The 12,636-nt window shown below is 37.7% G+C and overlaps 1 protein-coding gene across 3 annotated transcripts in view; it reads right to left on the reverse strand.

The window, feature by feature from the left end:
* Positions 1-10,919: 10,919 nt before the first annotated feature.
* ABCA1 (ATP binding cassette subfamily A member 1) overlaps positions 10,920-12,636 on the reverse strand; it is a 129,542-nt gene continuing 127,825 nt past the window's right edge. For all 3 annotated transcript variants that reach the window (XM_024753651.1, XM_024753648.1, XM_024753650.1), the window contains exons 49-50: positions 11,849-12,092; positions 10,920-11,223 (exon numbers count right to left, since the gene is read on the reverse strand). In XM_024753651.1, the coding sequence (XP_024609419.1) occupies positions 11,083-11,223; positions 11,849-12,092 (385 nt within the window). In that variant the 3' untranslated portion in view covers positions 10,920-11,082. The remainder of the gene's footprint in view (positions 11,224-11,848; positions 12,093-12,636) is intronic.

Here is a 12,636-nt window from a genome sequence, read left to right on the forward strand (position 1 = left end):
GTACACTGGCTCTTCGGGTACCTGCTGCCGGGACGTGCCCAAAATGTCTCCTGGGGGAGGGGAGGGAAGGGGAGGGGAGGGGACTGCTGGGAGCGCGCTGGCCGCGCATGCGCCTACAGGCCGAAGAGCCCAGGTCTGAGAGCTCGCTGCAGCCGCCAGAGTTCTAGTGCAAGTCCTAGAACCCGCAGGGCAAGGACGCAGGGACAAGCTGGGGGAGGAAGGGTGCCGTTAGGGGAAGACCCACTGCCAGGGTTGCCTCCGGCCGGCTCGCGAACAGCCATGGACGGGAGGGCTTTTGCAGCCTAGGTGCCAGGTAGCCGTGAGGACACCCCCGAAGCGCCAGCTGCTGCGTTCTTGCCGCCCCGCGCTATCGCTGTCTCAGCATTGGGGCCTATGGCATGCGGTGGTCCAGTTTCTCTTTGATTTGTCCTTTGACAGACCCTTTCAGGCTGAAGGGGGAGGGAGTAAAAGGTCAACCAGCAGCTAGCAACAGAACTGGCCTCCCCCTTTTTAACGAAATACGCAACCTCCCAGCATTTTGCAGACAGAGAACCTTAAAGAGGGGCCCAGGGTGCCGGTGGTGAAGCATCCTCCCAGCTGCCACTGTCTCCTGAGGTCAGTGCCCAAGTCAGGCAGGTAGGGTAAGGAACCTCACAGTACATAGGATGACAACCTCATTTAAACTTAATGAGAGATGTACAAAATAGCTTTAACTGACGGGAATTGGTCTAATACGCGCATCTAACCAAAGATTTTTCTCCTTTTGTTGTTTAGGTTTGTACTCCTTTCTCAAGCAATAGGACAAGAAGGGGATTTACATAGAGACTGACTTTCTGTAAAGACTAAAGAGGAGCCATAATGGCCCCATCACTCAAGATTAGCAATACAGCCTTTATACTGAGTCTCTCTACCGGGGCAGGGCCAAAATTATTCCTTACAACTTTATCCTGAACTTTGACTTTACTAAATGTCGATCAAATGCTCTCTTATAGGTGACTTGGAAGTTATTGCTGCTGAAAATGAGCCCTGACATGAATATAAGGGAGCTTGAAGCACTCATGATTCTTCTCCCAGCACAGTTCTAGTTTCTGCCCTGCAACAAAAATCACTTCCCCCAGCACACACATTCTTATCTGAACTGCTGTTTAAGCTTTCCCTGGGCTTCCTTTGTTACTTGTTTCTTTCTCTTGTGAAAGATAACAAAATTATGTGCCTTGACCACATACTTGTTTCCAAGTATCAATACAAATTCCTGAAAAATCAACTAAAAAAGCAACTGTTACAAATACCCACTGGCTCATTTTCTGATATATATTATTTACAATACTTATTAAACTTATACCAGGCAGTTGTGTAATATTGTCTTATTAGAATTTGGTTAAAATGACACAAAAAAACATGTCCACCAAAAGTAGGCATAGCTACAGTTGTTTTTGGTGGGAATACCTGCTTTCATTGTAAGCTTAGACACTTGGGCAATCGGAATATAACTCATAGGGGACATGAGTGGAATGAACTCAAGTAGCTAATTATAAATATGACATGCACAATTAAATCACATATATAGGCAATTGTGTGTTATAACCAAAAATATGTCAGAGAAAGGAGCCTACTGGTTTCATTTGACATACCAGCTGGTCAACATGAGCCCAAAATTTGTCCATAGTTTTGTTTGTACCAACATTTGTATTAGATAATTTTGATTAATCAGCTTCAGGAATTAGCACATGATATCCAAAACTACAATAACATGAAATCGTAAACACAAATGCCATGAGTGTGTGTATACACGTGTGCATGTACATATTTACATACACACACATTTGCATTCACAGGGCATAATTTCTGGCAGGTAATTTCCTACCTAAAGTTAAGTTCACTAAGACTCAGAAGATTAAACACAGCAAAAATTTATATAGTGACCATACCTCTAATACAAAAAGAACTAATGGTTCTTAAAGGATATTTCCGTCAACCTTGCATTTGTGTGTGTGTGTGTGTGTGTGTATGAATGACATGAGAAAAAGACCAAAATGTCATATATTTATGTATATGTATGTACATGTACATATATGTGTGTATATGTATATTAGAAATAATGCATGTGCATGATTAACAATTACTTCCTAACACTCTAGTCAAGTATACACAGCAAACATAATTATACATACCTTAACTTTTTTAATAAACACTTATTTGGGCCATTTAACTTTTAAAGTTGAAAATGATTGCAGTCAGAATTTCAGAGCATTTTTTGTGGCAAACTAAAAAAATGTATGTAAAGTTTACCTGGAAGGATAAGTGACTAAGAATAGCTAATAAAATAGTTAAAAGACACATTATATCCATCTGCCTCCTCAACTTCCTTACTTGAATGTCCAGTGGACATCTCACACCTAGCATATTCAAAGCTGAGCTTCTGATCTTTACCAAGAAATTTAACTTCTAATAATACATCCTAAGAAAATTATCAGAATATACAGAAAAATTTATTTTCAAATTGGAAAATACATGAATAGGAGAAAAATTATGAAAATTATTAGATGTCCATCTCATACCGTATGCTAAAAAATAAAATTCAAATGGGTTATAGATTTCAATGTAGAAAAAAGTTATAGAATTACTAAAATAAAATATAGATAAATTTATTTAATAATATGAATGACAAGTATATGTCTTAAGCCAAAATAACAAATGAAGAAACAATGAAGGAAAAACAATGAGTTGATGATTTTATTATAAAAAAGCTCAATCGGCGCAGACCTACTGGAGAACGGACTTGAGGATATGGGGAGGGGGAAGGGTGAGTTTTGACAGACAATGTGATATGACCCTATGTATATAATATACTTGTAATACACAAATAGACACACATAAATCATATACATCATGTATGTTATATAAGCATAAACATATATTCTGTGTGTATATAAATATTTAAACATATAAAAATAAATACATATATACATAAATATGGAAAAGATACACCAAAATTGAAAAGTAGTTATTTCAGGTTGGTAGGATTAGAAATGATTATTGTTTTCTGTTTTTGTTTATCTGCATTTTCCAAAATCTATACAGCTAACACATATTACTTATAATTATTTTTTTAAAATTTAAATAAGTACAAGTACACTTATTTGAGTATTTTGTAGAATACCACACTATTTTGAATATAACAACAATATGTATTTTGAATATAACAACAATAAGGTGTTGGGACAAAAAGTTGCTATATCTATAAGGAGGAATTCACAGAGCCATTAAAAATTAATATCACTGCCAAAGAAAATACTCATTGTTGATTTTTAAAAATCTATTTCTAAGCATAATATAGAGCAAGACCCTAATTTTATTTTACTCATAGTTTTTGAAGGAAATATACTAAATATTAATATTAAAAGAGGTTTTCTCTAGGTGGTTAAGATTATGGCACTTTTTATATTCTTTGTATCAGCCAAATTTTCAGTAGTAAACACAATTTTTTTATAGTTTTGCTTTTTAAAATAAAAGCCTTCTGTTTCTTCATCTATAAAACCAGTTTGGCTAATTATCTTATAACTTTCTCTCCCAAATCTCTGATCCCTCTGAAATCTTATCACTAACATACTTAGTGTTACCTTGTACTCACTATTTTGAGTTAAAGAATAGGACTTTCAGTTTCTGATTAATGTTTCTGTCTTTCTTATTTGTAGTAATGCCACAGTTTTTAGAATCTATTTCTGGTTTATTTCTGTAGTTCATGTTCTTTGGTGGAACGAGAGTGCACATGGCCGAGCAGCTGGGAGACATCAGTCTCATGAGCATCCCAGAGTTGTGGCAGCTGGTAAGCTATTTCACTAAGCACAAGTTATTCTTAGAACAAATCTGATTTAGTCAATAACTTTATATACCTTCTTATGAATTTTTTTTCAGTTCGAGAAAGTGTAAATTACCTAGTGTCTCAGAAGAATATGCTTCTGATTCCTATGTCATTTTCACCATTGAAATAGTTTTCCACTGCAATATGAAGCATTTCATGAACTGCCATAAGATGTGTCTGCTAATGGTTAGCAGTTTAAAAGCCAGCTCTGTCCATTGTCACTACCGTCTCAGGAGAGTTCTGTTCATTTTCCCCTTGGCATTTCAGTATCTATTATACTTTAGAAATATGTAGTCGCCACTACTTCTTAATCTTGACTTTTCATTTGTTTCAGAATATCTCTTCTTCTCTAACAATATTTTGCTCTATAGCATTTCTTATATTCATATAATGATTTTACATTTCTGTGACTGACAATATCTTTAAATTATTTATACACAGTGTATATCTTTTAATCATGTCTGTGTTATCTGAGATTTTTAAAGCATTTTTGCCCAGTAAAGTTTATTTTGTTATATCAAATGGAATTCAGGAGAATATTATATCAAATATATTTCTTTACCTTGGGAAAGTACAGTATAACCTGTGTCACCTGTTTTAATTATGGTTTTCACATTAATTACTTGTAACTTTCACTTGGAAAATAATTTTAAAAAAACTTCAGAAGACTTGTTTTATATGCTGAAATGTGTTTACAGTTTTATTAATTTTTGTTCATTTTGGATCACTATTTAACGAAGATCCTTGGGACATCTATTTGTTTTAAGGAGATCTTTATGTTTATGGAAATGCTTGCCCTAATAAAGGCCTACATAGCCATTTTGGTTTTTTCTTAATTTGCATTTTATATTTATATTATCGTATCTGGAGCTTTTACTGTGTTACTATAGGATGGTGACACAGTAATAATTTACCAACTTTATTGTAAACGTTATGTTATATCAAGAAAATAGGATGATAGTAATCCCAGAAGGAAGGTTTCTTCAGTACCACCACAGATACGCTAGGGTTTTCCTTGAAACACCTTTAATTTCCATTTTAGTTGTATACCTCTGCTTTCTAAAACTAGGTTTGGTATTTCCAAGCTCTTTTGATAGTCTATATTTTACGTTTCTAAGACATATTATAAATTTATAGCTGTATTATTTTACGTTTCTAAAACATATAGTAAATTATGAATTAGTTGTCTAAAGGGAATTTGGAAAACAAGGTACAGTGTGTTAGGCTCCTAATAGAAGAAGTGTCTAAAGGATTAAAAAACAAACAAGCAAGAAGTCAGAAGGGAAAGGTGAGATGGTGCTCAGGTGCAGCCTATACTATCAACAGGCAAGAAAAGAATCCAAATAGAAGTTTTGTAATCCAGCTATTGTGGTGTTTTCTGTTTCCCTTCAAAGCAAAACTCTCTGTAGAGTTGTGTATACTCACCATCTTCCCTTCCTTACCTCTTATTCTTCCCTGAAATCAATCCAGAAAGGCCTGCAGCTTTGCCAGTCTGCTGAAATGATTCTTCTGAAGGTCACCAAGGATCTTTGTTACCAAAATCAATGGTCTTCTGCCGCCTCTACCTTGCTCATCTTTTCAGCCATGTTGGACACAATCGACCACTTCTTACCTTCCCAAATACACTTGATTCTGAGCTTTAATATATGGCATCTTACTCTTAGACTTCCCTCCTCCCAACTGGCCAGTCTCTTTTTTTTCTTTGCTGGTGTGTCTTCTAAATGTGGGTAGCGTCTCAAGCCTCAAGAATATTCTCTCTCTTCCCTCTCTCTAGGTAAGCTCATTCAGTCCAAAGGCTTAAGTACCATATATATGCCGATGATTCACCCATTTTTATCTTTTTTCCCATCCTTGCCTCTGAGCTGCAGACTGAAATACTAACTGCCTTTTGAACACAACCATCTACCTAGTTTGGGTCAGAAATTAGAAGTCACCTTGGTATCTCCTTTCCCTCATCCCCTTTGCAGCCCATCAGCAAGTCCTGTTGGCTGTATCTCTAAAATAGATCCTCAGCGTTACAATTCCTTCCTATGTCTGTTGCTACCATCCTGGCCCAATCTACCGTCCTCTCCTACTTAGCCTCCCTACTGTCCTTTCTCCCCATATAACCAGCAAAGTTCTTTCTGAAACATACATCAAGCCACTTCCTTGTTTAAAACTCTCCAGCAGCTCCTTATTGCACTAACAATAAAATCCAGGTACCTTACGCTGGACTACAAGGCTCCACAAGTTCTGGTTCCTGCCATCTCTGATTCCATTGCCTACAACTCCAGAGGCACTGGAATTCTCTCCTTGCTCCCCAACTTGCCAAGATTTTCCCACTTGGGGCTTTTGCACCGAGTGTTCTTTCTTCCAGGAACATTCTTCCTACCCACCTTCAAATGTTGGCTCCTGTTCATTTTATTCACATCTGAGCTCATATGTCACTCCGCAGAGGCCTGACACCTCTCCGTGGTTATTGGTACTGTGTTGTATTTTCTTCTTAGCACTTAGTGCTGTCTGAATTTATTATATTTCTTTACCCACACATCTGTTGTGACTATGAATATAACTTCTCCATTGAAATTCAAGTTCATTAGAGCAGGTATTCGGCCTTCTTCAACACTGTATCCCCAGAACCTAGAAGAGTATCTGGAGCATGAGAGAGTTCAAGAAGTATTTGTTACATTATTGCATAATGATGCCAAATTGATTTTATAAGGACAATTTTAACTGATACCCAACTTCACCGAAAGAACCCTCTGCCAGTTACTAGCTGTGTCTCTTTGAACAGTTCCTTATTCTCTGAGTCAGTTTACTCATATGTCAAATGGTACTACTTACCTCATATGGCAGGTTCTGAGGATTAAATAAAATACCTGACAACACAGTTAAACCCTTGAAAAAGGTAGCTAATCTTCTCAAGCTTTTTCTTATTCAATGTATGCATTAGCATTCCAAAGTTTCCAGAGTTTTTTTGAACCTGTAAATGTTTATACAGGCTTTTTTCCTAGAGAGAAGAATGTTTTGGTCAAGACTCATGAGTAACATATTATCTTAACTAACTGCCTTTTATTTTTCAGTATTTTTTTTTCTCTCCCTCAATTGTCGTTTTTCACAAACACAATTTTCTGTCATTTCCTTAAAGTGGCTCTAATGTGAACTTCAAGGGGGAGAGACGTAATTGTGATGCTGATGCTGGGCAGTCAACCAGGCTCAGTTGCAAAGCCACAATCCTCCCGCCCCGCAAAGTTCAGATCCACACCTTAGCAAAGGACTGCTCTCTACACGTCACGGCCATCAAGTGGTCACAAGCAGAGCCACGACTCCACTGTGCTGCCTAAGAGGGCCTGTTTGACAGGGGTTCTTCAAGGACCGAGATTAGCAGTCAGTCTCAGAAACGATGCTTGTGAGCTACGACAAATGCACCCACATATCATAGCACTACATAATCTTGGGCGCAGACTGCACAGCACTTCTTACAGAAGAAAGGGAAGGCCCCTCCAACATTAGTATCGTCTCTCCTCCCACGTTTGCCTATTTTTCCTGCATGCTCACCCTTGCCAGCACCTTGCGGGTACACCTGCCACACTGTGTCCTTGTATTTTGGTTGAATAAAAAAAAGAGCACCGAAGGCTGCCTTTGAGCTTCCTCAGTGCCAAATGAAGTAATGAGGTTTTTATTAAATGGCTCCAGCAGTAGGTGGTGCTATGAATGCACGAAAATAAATAAGTACAGACACAACAGAACCGTCACAGGTTTATTTCGTGACTTATTACAACATAGAAATATGCCTTTTTAATACTTCATATAAAGTTATTGACAATACAAAATTTTTTTCTTTTTTTTCTTTTAATGAAAATGATTTAACTTAGAAATCTATTGTGAAACTTTTGTCTAGTTTTGCAATTCTCAGATATTCCAGTGCAAAAATAGATCCCATTACAGACAGCATAAAGTGCTTGGAATGAAGGGCCAATGATAAAGAAAAAGCACAGAAACATAGCTTCATCGTAGGGTATAAGACGGGAGAACAGAATACTTAAACCTCATGGAAGGTTAAACATTCTATAAAAAGGGATGCAACATTCTGAAGAGAATAAGAACAATATGACTATAGCACTATATTATTACTAGTAAATGGTAACAAGGGTAGAAATTAAGATCTCAGCGTCAAAGTGGTTCAAGATAATATGACACATGGCTCTTTGGAAAAAATGTTTACCTGATATATACAACCACGAGAAGAAAACAGACACATCCCTTTAGTCAATGATTAGTATACAGTGAATGCTGCGCAACATTTAATAGTCACAATGAGTATGCCTTCAGTACAGATATTGAAATACAGTAGTTTGAGGTTTGGTTATTTGTTTTTTAACAATGACCTATGCTGGGCGTTTACCTATAGAGGGCTTTGTTATTGTTTTCTTTTGTATTTTTCATATTCACAGTTAATAAGGTTTAAGGTGTCCAAAAGAAGCAAAAGCTGAAATCTTTAAACACTTGTGAAAATTTCTGAAACTCACATGGTTACATTTCCACAGGGATTATATAGAAATTTTACCTGACTGAGCAGAGAGTTGTAAAAATTTCTACTATAATTAGGCTTACACAGAAAAATTTAAAAGACTGCTGTTTGGATAGTCTAAAAGGTAACAATACTAATGAAGTAGATGGGTAGCTGTAGACTTTTTCTAGCTTAAGAGAACCTTTAAATCTATATTGAAATGTTGCATTTTTAAAAAAGTAGTTCACAGTGTCTTTTGATATTTTAAAACATGGCCTTGAAGTAATCAAATAAAGGAGCTACTCATGGTTTTAATATAATACAGAATTAGAACATGATTCTAGTGAAATGGGAAAACAGAAGCTTGCTTTTGAAAAGTATTGAACAAGGAGAAACAATTATTCTATAAATTTTATATCATTAAAGATAGCATAAAATATGAGCTCATGCCAATAGTTATTGGAAAAATGCCTCCATTGCTTGCTTAGCATTTTAGAAAATATCGGCATTCATTTCTTTTTTTTTTTTTAAACTTTTTGATGTGGGCCATTTTTAAAGTCTTTATTGAATTTATTACAATATTGCTTCTGTTTTATGTTTTGGTTTTTTGGCCGTGAGGCATGTGGGATCTTGGCTCCCCAACCAGGGATCGAACCTGCACCCCCTGCATTAGAAGGTAAAGTCTTAACCACTGGACCACCAGGGAAGTCCCCTAAAGGTCATTTTCTTTTTCCAAGCAACAAGTTGCATGATAACATAGAGTAAATTTTAAAAGAGAAAATACAGATTTGGATAGATCTGAAATCTTGCACCTTTAGAGTTAATATCTAAATTTTTTTTAAAGAAGACATTAGTAATGATATTGAAAGATGACTTTACCAAACAGTATTTCTCTCATAATTTTGTTGCCTCAAGACAGATGACATTAAACATTAGTGCAATATTATTTTTAACAAGTATTTACTGACTAAAAAAATTAAACTGGGTTAGAAAAGTCTGAGATAATCTTCACGTGGGGGCATTTGCTGTTTTTTGTTTTTTTGGTTTTTTTCATGATAGGTTAGTGATTGAAGAGATGACAAATTTGAGATTGTCAGAATGGGGTATCTGAGATTTTCAAAGTCAATTATTCGAAGGTACTAAATGCCATAAGCACAGTTTTATGTTATTCAACAAGCTTTGAAGCCAGCCATCTTCTCTGTGAAAGTATTCGTTATATAGTCTTGTGATCCTTATGACATTTAAACTTTCTTGGCTTTTGCATTGTTGCTATTTTCAAAAAGTGGGCTGCCCAATATTCTTCCAGTGGGTTCCCACAACCACAACAAAACCTGTATTTGTAAACCAGTTAGCTGACAAACATGGCACAGGAAATCTACTGAGACTTAATATCTCCTCACCGCGTCCATCCATACTCAGTTATAACATACACTCAAAAAATACTTGATTAATGCACTGATACTAAAAGTATTCTAAACGATCTTAAAGAAACTTAAATACAATGTTGTCATGAGATCTTGGCCATCACACTGTTTTCTAGTCACTAGGCATTAGATGATCCATTCACAAACTTACATGAAAAAATAAAGCTAGTGCGGCAGTGTGGCCATACTCCTCTGTGCCACAGGGTTCTACAAAGAGGCCATTCTAAGGTTTCAGAAGTCACTGACAGAACTTACAATTCCAAGTAACATTAAAAGTACAAAGATTTTTCTCAAAATACAACTCCATCTTTTCATATTCTAGATTAATCCAAAAAGCCAGAAATAATACTATGCTTGTATCAAGCAACAAGATCTTGAGATGCACTGTACCGTGTTAGCAGACGATCAGGACAAATGGACACAGGCCTCCCTTGGTTTGAACGCATCATCCTCCTCATCCCGTGCCCTGGCTTCCACAGCCTGAGGCCCCAACAATGCGGTTGCTGATTCTTTGCTTCTTAACCAGGATCTAAGTATACTTAAAGAGTCCCAGAAAGATAGCCTCAGAGACTCATGGTTCCAGGCAAGGACGACAACGAAACCAAGTCTCACTCTTGCATGTTACCATGCAATTTGCATGTTGCAATTTGCACATCACCACCATCAGAGCAGCTCATCAAAGAGGGAATCAAAGCAGGACTTTCCCCACACATGGAACCATTTTGTCACCCGATATTTGATGATGTCAACAGACTCTGAGCAGAGCAGCTTTCACAAAAGTGTGCGTGACACACCATGGTGCTTCGGACTTTCTGAGCAACTTGGCATTAGTAATCCGGCGCACTCACTGCCGACACTGGCTGTGTCACCGGGAAACCAGTCTCCTGGCTTGGCACGGCTTAATGAATGAGGATGCCTTTTGATTTTGATAAACAACCACTGGCCATGATTACTTGATGAATTATTGTTGCAACCCCAGTTAGAATACAAAGGAACAAAAAAGTATGTCAAACCCATATGTCCACTGGGTTCCATACTAGAGTTTCACATAAGTATAAGGTAATAAACTAAATTCAAGTCTTTCTCACTCGAGAGCCATACAAGACATAGGCTACAAAGGCACTGCCCTTGTAATGGAATTTTGTTTTCATTGCATTGAATTGCATTGCATTGAATAGTATCAGTACAGTATCCAGTTTACCTCTTCCCACAAAATCTTCCAGCTCTTCCCTCTGGAACACTTCACATAGTGCAAAGGAAGGTCTAGTTCCTCCTTTCTTCTAGCCACCCTGTATGAACAGGATTCTTCATACATAACTTTCTTTCACTTTCTCGTCCTGCAGAAAAGATGTGAGAAGTGCAACATCCACTACTGTCTGGTTTTTGTGTAATGACAGGTCCTTTAAGTGGTCATCATCACTTTGGTCCTTGGCAAAGTTTACAAATACCTGTCAAAATAAAGGTGGACTTTATAAATAGCTCTAACTTGCTCTCTTGATTCTAGTTGCATTTTTCCCCACGTGAAAATTAGAGAATACGAGATTGAATAAATAGATTAACTAGAAAATTTTGTGTGAGAGGGAGAGGGGAATACTTGACAAAGCATTAACCTAAAAAACTCACCTTCTATTATTGCCCCCCAAATCACCAACTGCTCAATCATCTATTTACTTTGACTCATACAGGCCTGATTAAAGGGAAGAGGGCTGAAAACTAACATTTACTGAACACCTACTAAGTGCCAGGATCTATTTGGTACCTGATGTTACCTAATTTAAATGGGATAAGGCACCTGGCATAATACCTGCCCATGGCAGATACTCAATAAAAAACTGCAGTTTTTATGATTATTATGACAATTTATTCTCACATGAGCCCTACGAAGTTGGTAGTATCATCTCCCTTTGCAGATTCAGGGAGGTTAGGTAAAAAGCATAACTAGTAGTAGTAGATCAGGAGTTCATGCTCAGCTCATCTATACTGTGCTATAGGGCCCACAATGGGCAGTGGGTGGAGAAGCGGCAGGAAGCCTCACTCTGAAAAGGAAACCTGTTTTTGACACTCTAAGCTTACTTGGTCAAGTGTTGTCTGAGAGACAGAGTAGTCTTCTATGTGGAGTCGCTTTTTGCTCTGGGAAAGGATGCTGAAAATCCTGGCCAGGGAAGACAGTGAAGAGGGAAGCTGGTACTGCAGCATGTTCCGGTGCTTCTCCTTCAGCACGCTTCCCGGGAAGGCGAGTTCAAAGAACTCCTGGACAGGCTTCAGGTCAGGGTTGGACCCTGCTATTCGTACGACTATTGTATAACCATCTCCAAACCTGAAAGCAGGAAAAAGAAAGTCCAAATGGAAGACCCTCGGGAAACTTCTCCAAAGAATATTTAACTCTGAGAACCCCACTTGGGCCATGAAAGAGACAGGTCCCTGCCAGACCCAGAAATAAGTTTCAGAGAGCAGGAACCAGTGGTCACGTACTGAATACCTATTCTGTGTGAGCTGCCTCGCCGAGGGCTTTAGACGTGACTTCATTTAATCCTCACCTAGACCTGTGAGGTCTGTCAGATATTACAGAGAAATCGAAACTGAGAGTGTTAGTCACTTGCTCATGGTACGTAGATCAGAAATGGTAGGGCCAGGGTGTGGACCCAACTTGTGCTTGACTCTGAAGCCTATGCGCTAACCTTACTGGCACATATAAATCTTCCCATTACATCTCTATAACAAAGCTAGAAAGTAGATATTCCTAGAACACTGCCTCTCAGAGAGGTTAAATAACTTGCTGAAGTGCATACAACCCATAAAAGGTAAAGACAGAATTTGCATGCAGCTCTGTTTGACTTCAAAGTCCTCATTCTTTCCACTAT

Source organism: Neophocaena asiaeorientalis, unplaced genomic scaffold (genome assembly GCF_003031525.2).
Source record: "Neophocaena asiaeorientalis asiaeorientalis breed wild unplaced genomic scaffold, Neophocaena_asiaeorientalis_V1.1 scaffold342, whole genome shotgun sequence".
Classification (NCBI taxonomy): domain Eukaryota; kingdom Metazoa; phylum Chordata; class Mammalia; order Artiodactyla; family Phocoenidae; genus Neophocaena; species Neophocaena asiaeorientalis.